A 14,061-nucleotide genomic window follows, 5' to 3' on the forward strand; every position below is an offset into this window, starting at 1 on the left:
TAAATAACTGTTAATAGTTATCCTCCCTATCCGTGTGGAAGTGGTAAGTTTTTGGCTATTTAAGTTTAAAGGAAATAACTTGAAGGCTACCGTTTAGGTCGCCAGCTCTCTAGTTTGTGAGTTAGCATGTGTCTCAAGACCCTGCAGTTGCGCAATATGTTGTAAATAAAAAGAGTATAAATGTGACTATAGTTGTGGTTTGTCGTGTCTACAGGGCTCTAATAACGCTTTGTTCATTTTAATGTCTACCCACCAACTATGTGTGGTTTCTTAATTTTTAATTATTTGCTGTTTTATTATAATTATATTTATTTATTACTGATTGATTGATTTTCTTTATTCTTGATTTTTTATTACTTTTTTTTATTCCTGACACTCGTGTTTGACGGGTACTATTTAGTGCAGCTGCCAGGTGACGACCTGTGAGGCGTCTTTGTCCTAAACTACACACTCTCAGATATTTGTCTTCTTGCACAGTTGTGCAGCGTTTTTCTGTCCTTGTTGGACCCAGTTTGTGCTGCTCTCTGAAGTGAGTAGTTAACAGCATGGTAAGAGATTTTAGTTGTAGTTTAGATTTTTAGATGGCTTTTCTAATCATCTATTAGCCTTATAAAATGACGAACTTGGATTAGCAGCCATACCAGGAGATTGATGCAGAGGACTGACAGTTGTTGATCGTAGGCCTCTATGCAAAAATGTAGATCTTTCTTTCAAAATCATCTGATTAAGTTAAAACATTTGAAAATGTATTTTTCTTTGTAAAAAAAAAAAAGTAGCAAGTGATCCCAAACATTTGAGCGGTACTTAGAACGGCAAAAAGTATAATCAAACCTTTTTTTTTTTGATGAAAGACAAGAGTCTAATCTCTCTTCCATGTTTATAAAGCCATAGAACACAATATTCTGTGTACCTTGTAAAAGGGCTGCTATTGAATGACTTAAAAAGAACATCCTGGCAGCAGAAAGGATCAGAGATTTTACTGATGGAGTCAATCACTCATTTGAAGTCAGCCATCATAAAACATCAACACGCTTTGTGTTGATGGATGTTTGGACATGGAGAAATAAACCTAAATCACTGTCATTTACACCACGATTTAAATGAGCACTAATTACAAGTGTGGTGGTTATGGGGCTTTTTTTTTTGCCTAACTCGGCTCTGCTTGAATGAAGCCTGCTTGTAAATCGCCATCCTGACTCATTTCGTATGCATCTCGCCGATGACATGTGCCCCAGTTGAAGTGTTTCAGTTGTGAATTTGAGTCAGGCACAGATAAATGAGTCACAATTTGGCTACACGGTTCTCCACTTGAAAAGTGCAGCTTTTTTTTTCTGTTATTATGAATACACCTCTTGGGATCTTGGTGTTGATCTCGGTCCCTGAAATCGCTTCAAATCTGTTTCCTTTTCTCCCGACAAGCCGCGTGTAGCAACAGTTGAAGTAATCCCTGCATGTTGTGTTAACGGGAGAGGTCTGAACTGTACATGCGTGCTCTTGTCAACAGACGTGAAATCTTTGTTGCTCTTGGTTGAGCTCAAGCGGCGTTGACTTAAAGCCAAGAGGTGACACGCCTGGCTGATTTTTACGCTTTTTCTTTTTGTTTCAAAGCTTTAGCAGGGTTCTACATTTAAAAACAAAAAATTACTTGTTCATGGGGAATCCTTAAGGTGAGAACTACTTGCCCGAACTTGCCCCATGTAAAATGAAAGGACTGCCATAATGATATCATATATTAATATATGCTATACTCTTTTTATTTACAACATATTGCGCAACTGCAGGGTCTTGAGACACATGCTAACTCCCAAACTAGAGAGCTAGCGACCTAAACAGTAGCCTCCAAGTTATTTCCTTTAAACTTAAAAAGCCAAAAACTTACCACTTCCACACGGATAGGGAGGATAACTATTAACAGTTATTTAACCTTTAACATGAACATTAATCAAACGTAATAATTTTTTCTGGGTACATGATACCATACAGCATCCATATCATACTTGCGCAGGCCGCACTAACAGTAAACTTTTATATCAAGGCGGGGGCCTCAAACTACTGTCCTGCGGGCCACATTTGGCCCACGGGCCGCATGTTTGAGACCCCTGCTATATATCCACCGCGGCACGATGTCATCAACTCGGCTTGTCTATGTTTGATCATTTATACCGGTATGTCATTTTCTCATCATTGGAAGAATCTATACCGTTACATAGAAAATATCGCCCAACCCTAAATGTTTTTGGCATCGACCGTCTGGGATTATTAAAACTTGTAAATATGTCTTTGGTATTTAAAGAGTTAATTTAAAGGTACTGGGAGTACTAGTGTTTTTCCTGAAAACACAGTGTACAGTCGTGTCCACTTTAGTGACAGGTGAAGCTGTGTAAACAAGAGTAGAGCAGCAGCAAGAGATAAAACTGAGAAAACCAACAAGTATGCAGATGTAACATATGTATACATGAAAATAAGCCTGTCAAAGTCAGTTTGCAGCTGAATGTGTGAACGGGCCACTGTTGGCGTAGTACTTAACAATCAAACCGCCCCCCGGGGGCTCACAATCCCTTTGTAAACACTGCTCAAGTCCATTCGGCCCGCTTAATTGACCCGCTCTGTGGGTTTTTATTAGTTAGGCAGGGGGTAACACCCTGTCATACAACACTATTGTCAAGAAAGTCAGCGGAAGTAGAGGGTGAATTATCCCAGTTATGGTTTCTACGATACTTGTTTGTATTTAGGAGCTATAGCGCAAAATAATAAAGTTGCTTTGCCTGTACATTGGTGTGTGTTTACTAGCAGTGTATGTGTCTTGTTTTAATAAACAAGGAGGAGTGCCAGGATCTAAATTGGGGCTAGAGCAAGTTTATATGGTGATGTGAACCACAAGTCTGTTCAGGAATGCCTTTATATATAAAAACAATGGCACCGAATAGGTTTTCGTCAACATTTCTTCGCATGTGTCAAAAAAGACAACAATGTTTTCACTGCTTGTTTACATGGCATCTGCATTTTGAAGACTGAAACTAGTTGACTACACGTGTGCAAGTACCGAACATCGAGTTTGCTCGCATTTTTTCCAGCGATTTGTATATTTAATGTGACTAGCAGAGGCCCACAAGTAGAATTTTGCAACCCAAATGGACGTTGAGTATTTAAAACAGGGGTCTCAAACTCAATTTACCCGGGGGCCACTGGTGCTAGGGTCTGGGCAAGGCTGGGCCGTATCAAGTTTTCCAAAAAAACAAACAAACAGTGCTTTGGTTCCGATTTTCTACAATAAAAGCTCTGATAAAACATTCCACTGTTCTCAAATATATCTTACTTTTTATTTTTCTACACAAAATAAGATGAAAAATAAATAAATCAAGAATAAAGAAAATCAATCAATCAGTAATAAATAAATATAATAATAATAAAACAGCAAAGAATAAAAACTTAAGAAACCACATATAGTTGGTGGGTAGACAAATTATTTTTTTCAAATTAAAATGAACGAAGCATTATTAGAGCCCTGTAGACATGACAAAACACGACTATAGTCACATTTATACTCTTTTTATTTACAACATATTGCGCAACTGCAGGGCCTTGAGACACATGCTAACTCGCAAACTAGAGAGCTAGCGACCTAAACGGTAGCCTTCAAGTTATTTCCTTTAAACTTAAATAGCCAAAAACTTACCACTTCCACACGGATAGGGAGGATAACTATTAACAGTTATTTAACCTTTAACATGAACATTAATCAAACGTAATAATTTTTTCTGGGTACATGATACCATACAGCATCCATATCAAACTTGCGCGGGCCGCACTAACATTAAACTTTCATATCAAGGCGGGGGCCTCAAACTAGTGTCCTGCGGGCCACATTTGGCCCGCGGGCCGCGTGTTTGAGACCCCTGATTTAAAATATGATTTTGGTTAAGATGCTCATGAGTGTGGTATTGTTCAGTTTTCAGTTGTTTATGCATTTCCGAGAAAGTGTTTGCTTGTTGGAGAAACTGTTTGAGCATAAAACCTTAAAATATGTGGAACTGCTTCCGCACAGGCTCCGGTTTCCTCCCACATTTCAAAAACATGCTAGGTTAATTGGCGACTCCAAATTGTCCATAGGTATGAATGTGAGTGTGAATGGTTGTTTGTCTATATGTGTGGTTGAAAATCACTGCCCTAGAGCAAAGCAAGGACAAGCCGATACAAGTGGACAAAATGATTTATAATACTGAAACGTGACATTTTTTGAGAATTGTTAGCCCGTTTCTGTGCAATATGACGGACTGGAAGTGAAGTTTGCGGCAGAGCAAAAGAAAATAATCACAGTGCAAACTGTTTCTCAGCAGAGGAAGTCTGTTTATAAGACATCATGTTTACATCAGCATAGCGGAAGGGAATGTCCACAAGTTGTACACAATAACGTCTTACACTTGTACAACAGCATCCAGACAACAAAAGTAGTCAAGAAAAGCGACTAAGCAAGCACCATTTCTTGCAAACGGTGTGTTTAATATATTACACAAGTGGCCGGCTCCATTTTATTGTAATCACTCTCCAGTGTGTTGAAAAGGTCAAAGTCTGCTTGAGCTGAAAAGCCAGTTCACTCTGTTCCTAAATTAATCAGCTCATCTGTCCCAAGCCGCGTAGGAGCCAGGTCACGTCTCTTACAGGAGTGGATATTTTCACAAAAGATGCCAAACTGATGGTTAAGTGAATACAGCTTCTTCTGTGTCACTGTCACTTCTGTTCTAAAAAAGGCTACCTGAGAAGGATTGGCTTCTAAAGAAATGCCTTATACCGGTCAAATAGAGATAGAAGTTTCTTACCCTGACTGAAAGGCCATGGCCCCAAACAGTGAGACATTGGAAGTAGAAGTGTTCACAAGCGATTCACAAGTATTCCTGTGATGGCTTGTCAGCCTAAAAAACGTGTGTCACCACCCTCCTTCAAATCAACACCCGTCTACGTCTTCATCTGTATCTATGGGACATACAGCCCCCAAACAACTTTACGGTACACCTTTTAGGTACAGTGCATTTCCTTAGACAGGAGACAAATCTGACTTCAGGAGGGGAGGCGACTGCTCTTCTCGGGACGTACCATGGTGGCAAGCGGCGGGGGTGGTCACATGCTATGTGGGCTGGTGAACAATGCAGTGTAAAGAACTTGGTGCTCATGTACTTTTAAAAAGCAGCAATTTAGAGTAAGTTTCTATAATGTGTTCCAGTTGAACAGGCTGCTTACACAAGACATTGTTTTAATATAAAACAGATTGAGAAGTCCTTTGTTTAAATGACAACTGCATTTCGGGGTCACACGTTTTAAAGCAGGGGTCTCAAACACGCGGCCCGCGGGCCAAATGTGGCTCGCAGGACACTAGTTTGAGGCCCCCACCTTGATATGAAAGTTTAATGTTAGTGCGGCCCGCGCAAGTTTGATATGGATGCTGTATGGTATCATGTACCCAGAAAAAATTATTACTTTTGATTCATGTTCATGTTAAAGGTTAAATAACTGTTAATAGTTATCCTCCCTATCCGTGTGGAAGTGGTAAGTTTATGACTTTTTAAGTTTAAAGGAAATAACTTGGAGGCTACCGTTTAGGTCGCAAGCTCTCTAGTTTGCGAGTTAGCATGTGTCTCAAGACCCTGCAGTTGCGCAGTATGTTGTAAATAAAAAGAGTATAAATGTGACTATAGTCGTGTTTTGTCATGTCTACAGGGCTCTAATAATGCTTTGTTCATTTTAATCTGGAAAAAATAATTTGTCTACCCACCAACAAACTTTCTTAAGTTTTTATTATTTGCCGTTTTATTATTATAGTTATTTATTTATTACTGATAGATTGATTTTCTTTATTCTTGATTTGTTTATTTATTTTTCATCTTATTTTGTGTAGAAAAATAAAAAGTAAGATATTTGTTCTTTATACAGCTGGCTAGTTGCGACTGACTCAACAGCGCCTCTGCTGGCTGGAGTGCACATAATCCGAATTTTTAAGTGAATTTCCGAAATAGTATCTGCAGTACAGCAGTCGTGTTTTGATCTGACAAATATTAAGTAACTTTGATCAATTGTAGAATTAATACAGCCACATGTGGAACACCAAGGTAGGTAGGAGTGCCAGTTTATAGTGGGCGTTCAGCACTTACTGTGCGTTTTTTTAACGTTTATTATCAGTCATAGTGGGTTCACGTTGACACCCCTAAGAATCGCTAGCGCCAGCTAGTACATTTGAATGGATATAACACCATATTTAATTGAGTTTGTCATTGTGAATGTTGATTTTTTTTTTATTATTCAACATGTTTTCTTCTCAAAATTTATCAAAATGCAAATTTGATAACAATTGTTAATGTTGCCATCTAGACTTGCTGGACTTCTGATCGTGTTCATGTAAACTTGTCTTTCCTGGTGGTATAATATTTATATATATAATATATATGAAACACTCCAAAAGTGACAAGAACTACCAATAACTTTTTCCCTCAATAACAGTAACTGACAGCAGTGGTTATGTTTTTATTATGTAAAAACACTGTGTACCATACTGTGTGTAATGTTTTACTAAACTAAAAACATACAACATATCTTTAAGATGTCAATATAGCCTCTGACTCCATCATAAAAGTAAGTAAGCCTTGCAGTCAGCATGCAGGTCAAATAGTGAGAACATCAAGTACAAAAAGAGGCGAAGCAAGTAGTTGGGAGGAAGGGAGCGGAGCCTACCTCTGGTCTCAAAATGGAATAGTCCACTCTTGCGCCATATAAGGACATGTTATTTTACACCGCGAGGCCTCTCCTCCGTGTGATGTCACTCCTCACAGGGAGGCCGAGCCAACCAGGGCCAGTCTTTCCGTCAACAAGTGCCCTGCCCTCCGTCCCTCCCCCACTGTACCCCTAGCACAGGGGTTAAGCACCCGTGCAGCCTCTTAAAGTGACAGTGCGCTTATTTCCTAGGCACTCGACTTGTAAGAAATGGTTGACGTTTTCATCAGCTATGATAGGGTGATGACACATGATAAATGTGTCATCAGAGTATGATAAAGAGTAAACACAAAAATGAACTTCTTTGGAAGTACACAGGACTACAAATAGAATTACTTTGCCATATTGAGTGATGTGTGACGGTTCAAACGCTTCAGCAGAATTGCGGTTCATCTCAGGGAACCAAACTCATGAAAATGTTGATGCAACCATGTATCAATATTTATTTATTGTTTTAAAAGATAAATGAAAACAAACAATACAACTGTGACTTCTGGACTGGAAGTCTTGAGTCAAACCGACTGTGACGTATTGTCACAACCGATGAGAAAAGATAGTATTTGGTTATGACTGCAGCTTTTCTTAGAAGTACTGCACCATTCCCACATGGCAGGGGGGAAAAAACGCACCTTCCTTCGCTGTCTCTCTCGCTCTCTCTCTCTCTCTATTTAAAGGTCATACTTGGATTAAGTGGTCAGTTATTTTCAGCACATCAATTATACAGTATATGCCACTTACAGTCATATAGTAGAAGTGCGTGTTGGACAAATGGAATAATGCGCTGCTTGGAAAGCACATAATGACCGCTTTGTGATTTTCCATTCTATTTGTTAATAGATCTTCTTAAAACGTGTACAAAAGGTCAATGAATAGACAGAGCCGTGTTCATTCCTTTGAACGACACAATCTGTGATGTTATATTTTTATATACTATCAGCACGTACAGTGGAATGTGTAGGTAGAAGCCGCATTAGCGCCACTGGTATTGTTGAAGCAAACCTGCTGACTGCATGCATTCCACAGGAGGGTCCATTGAATAGCTGCAGGCCTGCCTCATATAAACAGCTGTTTGGCTAGGAGAACCAACAAGACCCCCATATACAGCCATGACAAGCACACTACTCGGTCACGCAAACCCCACTTGAAGTCAATAAAAATAGCCTTTAGCGAAAGGTAATCGTTGTTACTAACCGTAAGAGGGTTGTTTTCATTGCTTGTTTGTTAGCATAATTAAGCACAAAGTACTTCCTGGGGGGTGCGGGCCAAGATAAAACCCCTAACTTAATAAGTCAGTATCAAGATATGTCATTTAATTCATGCGAATGATGAAATTGGGACAGCGCAACCTTTGGGGAAAAAGAAATGACATGTTGTCATACAAATAAGATCGATAAGAGCTTTTCTTCCCGTCACTCACACTCATCAGTGACCTCAAAATGTTGTTTCGCACACAACAAGGGAGGAGTTGTGATGCTAACCTTCAGATAAGGTCATGGTGAACTTTTTATCATTGCAATCAACCAATTATTTCACAGACACGGCAAAAGAAATGGACTTGAACATGAGGGATCGTCTTTTGTTGTCCCCAGTTTTTCATTCATTCATTCATTTTCTCCCGCTTTCTCCTCACGAGGGTCGCGGAGGTGCTGGAGCCTATCCCAGCTGTCTTCAGGCGAGAGGTGGGGTACACCCTGGACTAGTCGCCAGCCAATCACAAGGCACACATAGACAAACAACCATTCACACTCACATTCATACCTATGGACAATTTGGAGTTGCTAATTAACCTAGCATGTTTTTGGAATGTGGGAGGAAACCGGAGTACCCGGAGAAAACCCACGCATGCACGGGGAGAAAATGCAAACTCCACACAGAGATGGCAGAGGGTGGAATTGAACCCTGGTCTCCTAGCTGTGAGGTCTGTGCGCTAACCACTGGACCGGTTTTCATACGATATTGCACTTCAACGAATCTGTTTGCCCAACAAAGCCCCACATGTTGCTGACCTGTGTGAGAATGCTAAATAACCTGCCATGGGACCAAAAAAATATCGGTGCTAGCAATTTGTTAAAGAAACACTATGGAAATCCGCATCAACAATAAGTTCCATCGTTATTCGTAATCATTTCTAATTATTTTTGCACCATTTTCAGGATGTAGAACCACAATTATTCTCTTTATTATGTATTTTCTGTTATAGGTCTTGTCTGGAATGGATTAATTGGATTAACATTATTGCCTCGGTTTTCATCTGACCTTCTGAAACAAATTTGTGACAAGAAATTAGTCTACTGTATTTATGTCAATACTGTAACTTCAAGTCATAACAGTATTAATTGGCATATTCTTAGAGTACACACGCTCATTCTTGCGAGGCAAGAGCTACTTGAAGGCACCACCGTCTCAGCGGGTGTCACATTATTCGAACAGCAGGGCGCCGACGTGTGTTGACAGGTCATGTGACCATTTTGCATCACAATATCAACTAGAAACAATGATGTTAGGAATGTGCGTACTGATACACACACACAGTATAACTAACACATCTACATTATTATCATTTGTATCTGTCAAAAGACAGATTATCGGTATCACAACACAGTCTGTAACAATGTCCACATGAACCACGACTACTACCGTAATATTAGCTGAGCTCCAGTTTAAAAAGAAGCCTTTCTCGCTGCTCTGACACAAATGACACATTATTCTGCCTAAGCATTGTGGCTCGAGTGCTAGCGGAACATGACACACATACACAAACCCTCAATTATCTTCATTCCCAAGAAAAACTGCGTCACTCAAAGCCTCTCCGTTTTTGAGCTTGCTAAAAAGGACGGTGCGGGGGTAGGAATCACCCCCCCTCGCCCCCTGTTTTGCACATGACTTTCTTCCTCCTCCGGCCTCCCCTGACGGTGCATCACTGGTTGATTAAGTCACAGCGACTTAGCTATCTGAAGAAGTACAACATCCATGCTAAACATTATACACGGATACACAAGTTCCTTGTTTTCTGCCATTTATAATGACTTTCTATTGTCAAAATGTTGCTTTTGGGTAACATCATAGTTTAGCGTGCAGTATTAGCAGTATTGTACAGTATGACCACTTCCACACATAATGGGAGGAGAACTTTTTTTCACTCTATCAGGTTGTCGGACATGCCCTGGGTGACTCCATGCAGTCTGACGATAAGATAATGAAGGAGATAGCCAGAGTACTACATACAGTACTTATATATACTTGTCTTATGTCTTATCATTTATTAATGAATTTCTGAAAAATCACGATACAGCGAGGGATGATTGTGCTATTATAATAAGAAGATGTTGTTATCTTATTACACAAATTCAACTAGCACATCCCCAACCCAAGACTAGATTATTCTGAAGATAAATATTATTTGTCGTCGTTTTGCTTGAGGCAGGGTTACAGAAAAGCCTCATTTTGCAATTCTTAGAGGTCATGCTAACTACAGTGTATAGGATAAGGTTGACGTTAAAAAAACACACATGACTTTGCCCGTGGCTTGAATTATGTAATCAAACCAAAAGCAAATGTCACTGAATGTTTGTGGTATGACGGTGAGGAAAAACCTGATTGATGGCTTAGCTGTCTGTCAACATGTGTTTCTTTGCTCTCCGTCCAAATTCCTATTCAATTCACCTATTTGAAATGCTTACTTATACATTTATGTATACATCGACATTGAGACACAAAATGTCATAGTAGTCATACAGTTAAAAATTATATCAAAACTTTAGGGAAGTGTTGGCTTTTTTGTCCTTGGATTTTTCATGATATCTCCACAGAGGGGAGCGTAATGGCTAATCTCTTTTGTCAGCGTGTCCATCACACCTGAAGTTGTTTTGACAGCTAAAAACGTGACCCCCCCCCATCCCCTCCATAAACCATATACCTCATAAAAGGTCATAATCAAATCCTGTTCCACAACCCTCCGTGTCAAAGGACAACTAGTTCTCAGAATAATAATAATTCCCTCGATGTATCATTAGGACAACCACTTTTATTGTCGTTTTGTTACACGTGGGTCAACTTATTTTTGTACTATGACAGTTTAGAATGCTTGCAGTTTAGAAAAAGCTTGACAAGCGACATCAACTTGCCTTTAGCGACGGGCCCCTTCCCTCTTCTTTAACTACTATAAACCATCGACGGTGAGCAACTTTTCATACGGCTCCTTTTTGGACTTCAGACATCTCCACTTGAACACTACGTCATCAATGGGCATGTAGTTTTATGATGCATCGGTTTTAAGCTTGGTTTTATTACCCAGTGTCCAACCTCATTTTACACTTCTATTACGGTTGAGAATGTTTGCATGACATGTGAGCATACAAATATCTACAGTCGTGTTTTGTCACATTTTTGCTTGCTAGCAAAATATGCTGAGGAGGTCGTCACGGAAGTAAACAAGGAGGAGTTAGCACACTCTTGGTATGTTTGATAATGTTTTTATTGTTAATTATTTATTACGGACATTTGGAAATAACAGTTGTTTGATTTAAGTGATGCGTTAACCTATTGTGGATGTGTTGCGTTTTCGTTTTGTTGCACCGTGAGCAAGTATGTTGTTCCGCTTAATGGCCCCCCCTCGCCAAATTTTGTGCCCACCTCTGCTCTGGGATCAATCGCTTACCGAGAATCAATTTACTCGAATTATAAGATTCGGATTATTCCACGAAAAAAAAGCAGCTATATGGACAATTAAGAATGCTTAAATCACGCAAAATGTCCAGATGACTCGCCTTTAGCTTCAGCTGTGTGTTTCCTGAAACGCCATGCATCATCAACCTTTAGCTTAGCTTACTTATACAGTGGTTAACTTCTTTATACACTTACAGTTTATCACAGTTCAGTGTGACACGTGGGAAGTTAAACAGACTTAAACAGAGTCCATCATCAAATCTAAGCAGCTTTAGCTGAGCTTTATGACACAGCGGTTAACTTCTTTTTACACTTGACTTCAAGCATGACGTGCATGAAGTCGACTCACATTTAGACTGACCATTTTCCCAAAACGCTACATGTCATCAAATGATGACTAGCTCACATTTTTGGTATTGTAACTTGCCTTTAGAAACGTGCCGAGACACTATCATAGGGTGCCCATTTTTATTATTGACATTTTTTATTGATTTTTATTGATGTTGGCAACAGCTAGGGTTGTAAACGATAAATCGATGTGACCAGATAGACGGTAGCAGCCTCCTGGATCGATAAAAGTTGACAGATACACATACTTATGCTAGTTCTGTCAACAACAACAGCAGCAGCGACAACATTTACATTGTCCGTACTGCAGGGGTCTCAAACACGCGGCCCGCGGGCCAAATGTGGCCCACAGGACACTAGTTTGAGGCCCCCGCCTTGATATGAAAGTTTAATGTTAGTGCGGCCCGCGCAAGTTTGATATGGATGCTGTATGGTATCATGTACCCAGAAAAAATTATTACGTTTGATTAATGTTCATGTTAAAGGTTAAATAACTGTTAACAGTTATCCTCCCTATCTGTGTGGAAGTGGTAAGTTTTTGGCGATTTAAGTTTAAAGGAAATAACTTGAAGGCTACCGTTTAGGTCGCTAGCTCTCTAGTTTGCGAGTTAGCATGTGTCTCAAGACCCTGCAGTTGCGCAATATGTTGTAAATAAAGAGAGTATAAATGTGACTATAGTCGTGTTTTGTCATGTCTACAGGGCATGTTTTATCAGAGCTTTTCTTGTAGAAAATTGGAACCAAAGCAAAGTTTTTTTTTATTTTTTTGTTTTTAATAAATGCGTTTTGTTTTTTTAACCTGATGCGGCCCAGTCTCACCCAGACCCGAGCTCCAGTGGCCCCCCAAGTAAATTGAGTTTGAGACCCCTGCCGTACTGTGTATTCCAGTACAAGACGTGTGCTCCAGTCCTCCGGGAAATAATGTGCAGCATGGGAGAAATTTAGATGGTGCGTTCAATGACCATCACAAATACAGGACAAGTCGTCCCTTGCAACAAACAGCATGAACGTGAAAAAATGGGGGATTTCTCACTATATGTTATTTTATCTGATTGCCGGTTCTTACACCAGTACACAGCTGCCTATCATTAAAGAGTTCATGACCACTTACACCCAACAACCCCCCCCCCCCCCAAAAAAAAAAACACACACACACACACACAACCCACTAGCAGGTGTCAACAAAGATAAACAAGTTGGTTTCCCTGCCTTTTCCTAAACGATCAAGAATATCGTACTTGATATTGATCAGTGTCAATGCAACTGTGTGTGTTCACAACACTTGTACATACACCCCACCCCCCCAAAAAAAAACCTACTTCCTGAATTAGACATCAGCTGTCCTGTTGCTAGTTGCTTATGTTTTAGTTATTTACTAATTGAACAACAAAAAGACAAGGAAACAGACCGGAAACAAAGTGGTAAACATTACTGGGAGCATTTTAAAAAACATTTCGAAAACTTAAATTGAGGGCACTTTTAACGGGTGAGTCTATGTAGTGTAAACGCATTGAAGCATAATCCCTTATAATGGCTACATAATATTATCTTGTTTCTGACAGAAAAAATACAAAACATTAGACGTTGTGACCTGTTAGCAAACATTCATTGCAGGCGCAAAAAAACACAGTTGACGCTTGCCTCGTTCGCAAAGGAAAAGTGCACAAATAACGTATATTTAAAATGTTAAACGGTTTTATTTAGATGCAAGACTGTCCAAACATTTAGCCGGATGCTAATGCGCTACCTACATACCTGCATCTCGGCTTTAGCATAATGCTAGTAGCCTCCAGGGGCGAAGCTAACGGGCTAGCAAGCTCGCAAAACATTCAACATTCCCGCAGATGCTTTTATTAACACTCGCTGAAAATGTCCTACAATCACTGTGAATCATTAAATGACAGAAAACACCATTTTGTGACATAAGGCATTCTTACCTCTTGTCTTCTTTTTAGGCCCAAACCATTCTAGCTATTGGGAAGCTCTTTTCTTTGTCTTTTCCACTTCCAATTACACGCAAAATGGACCCAGCAAAAAAAAAACAGCCCTAACAGCTAAAACACTGAAGCCGAACAGACGGTCCCCATATTTTCCTAAATTAGCCGTGACATATCGAGTGAAAACCGAGTTAAAATCATTTTGGGACGTTGGTTCATGTTGTTATTCCAGGAAAGAAGTGCCTCCTAAGGTAAAAGGCTGCTAGCTAAGTTCAGTAGTCAGCAGGTACCAACAGACAGGAATGGATGCATGGAGGACAGAGAGCTTGCGTTGCATTCAAGACCATCGGAT

General features: G+C 39.8%; 1 protein-coding gene across 2 annotated transcripts in view; it reads right to left on the reverse strand.

The window, feature by feature from the left end:
• Window positions 1-14,013, reverse strand: part of aff4 (AF4/FMR2 family, member 4) — a 40,841-nt gene extending 26,828 nt beyond the window's left edge. The window contains exon 1 of one of the 2 annotated variants that reach the window (XM_058087139.1): window positions 13,710-14,013. Coding sequence is in view for 1 of the 2 variants with exons in the window: in XM_058087138.1 (XP_057943121.1) it covers window positions 4,818-4,834 (17 nt within the window). In the remaining variant the exon portion in view is untranslated. Of the gene's footprint in view, window positions 1-4,817; window positions 5,303-13,709 lie in introns of those variants that run through there. The other variant, XM_058087138.1, reaches the window with a different exon arrangement.
• Window positions 14,014-14,061: the final 48 nt, after the last annotated feature.

The sequence above is a fragment of the Doryrhamphus excisus genome, chromosome 11, assembly GCF_030265055.1.
Source record: "Doryrhamphus excisus isolate RoL2022-K1 chromosome 11, RoL_Dexc_1.0, whole genome shotgun sequence".
In the NCBI taxonomy this organism is placed as follows: Eukaryota; Metazoa; Chordata; class Actinopteri; order Syngnathiformes; family Syngnathidae; genus Doryrhamphus; species Doryrhamphus excisus.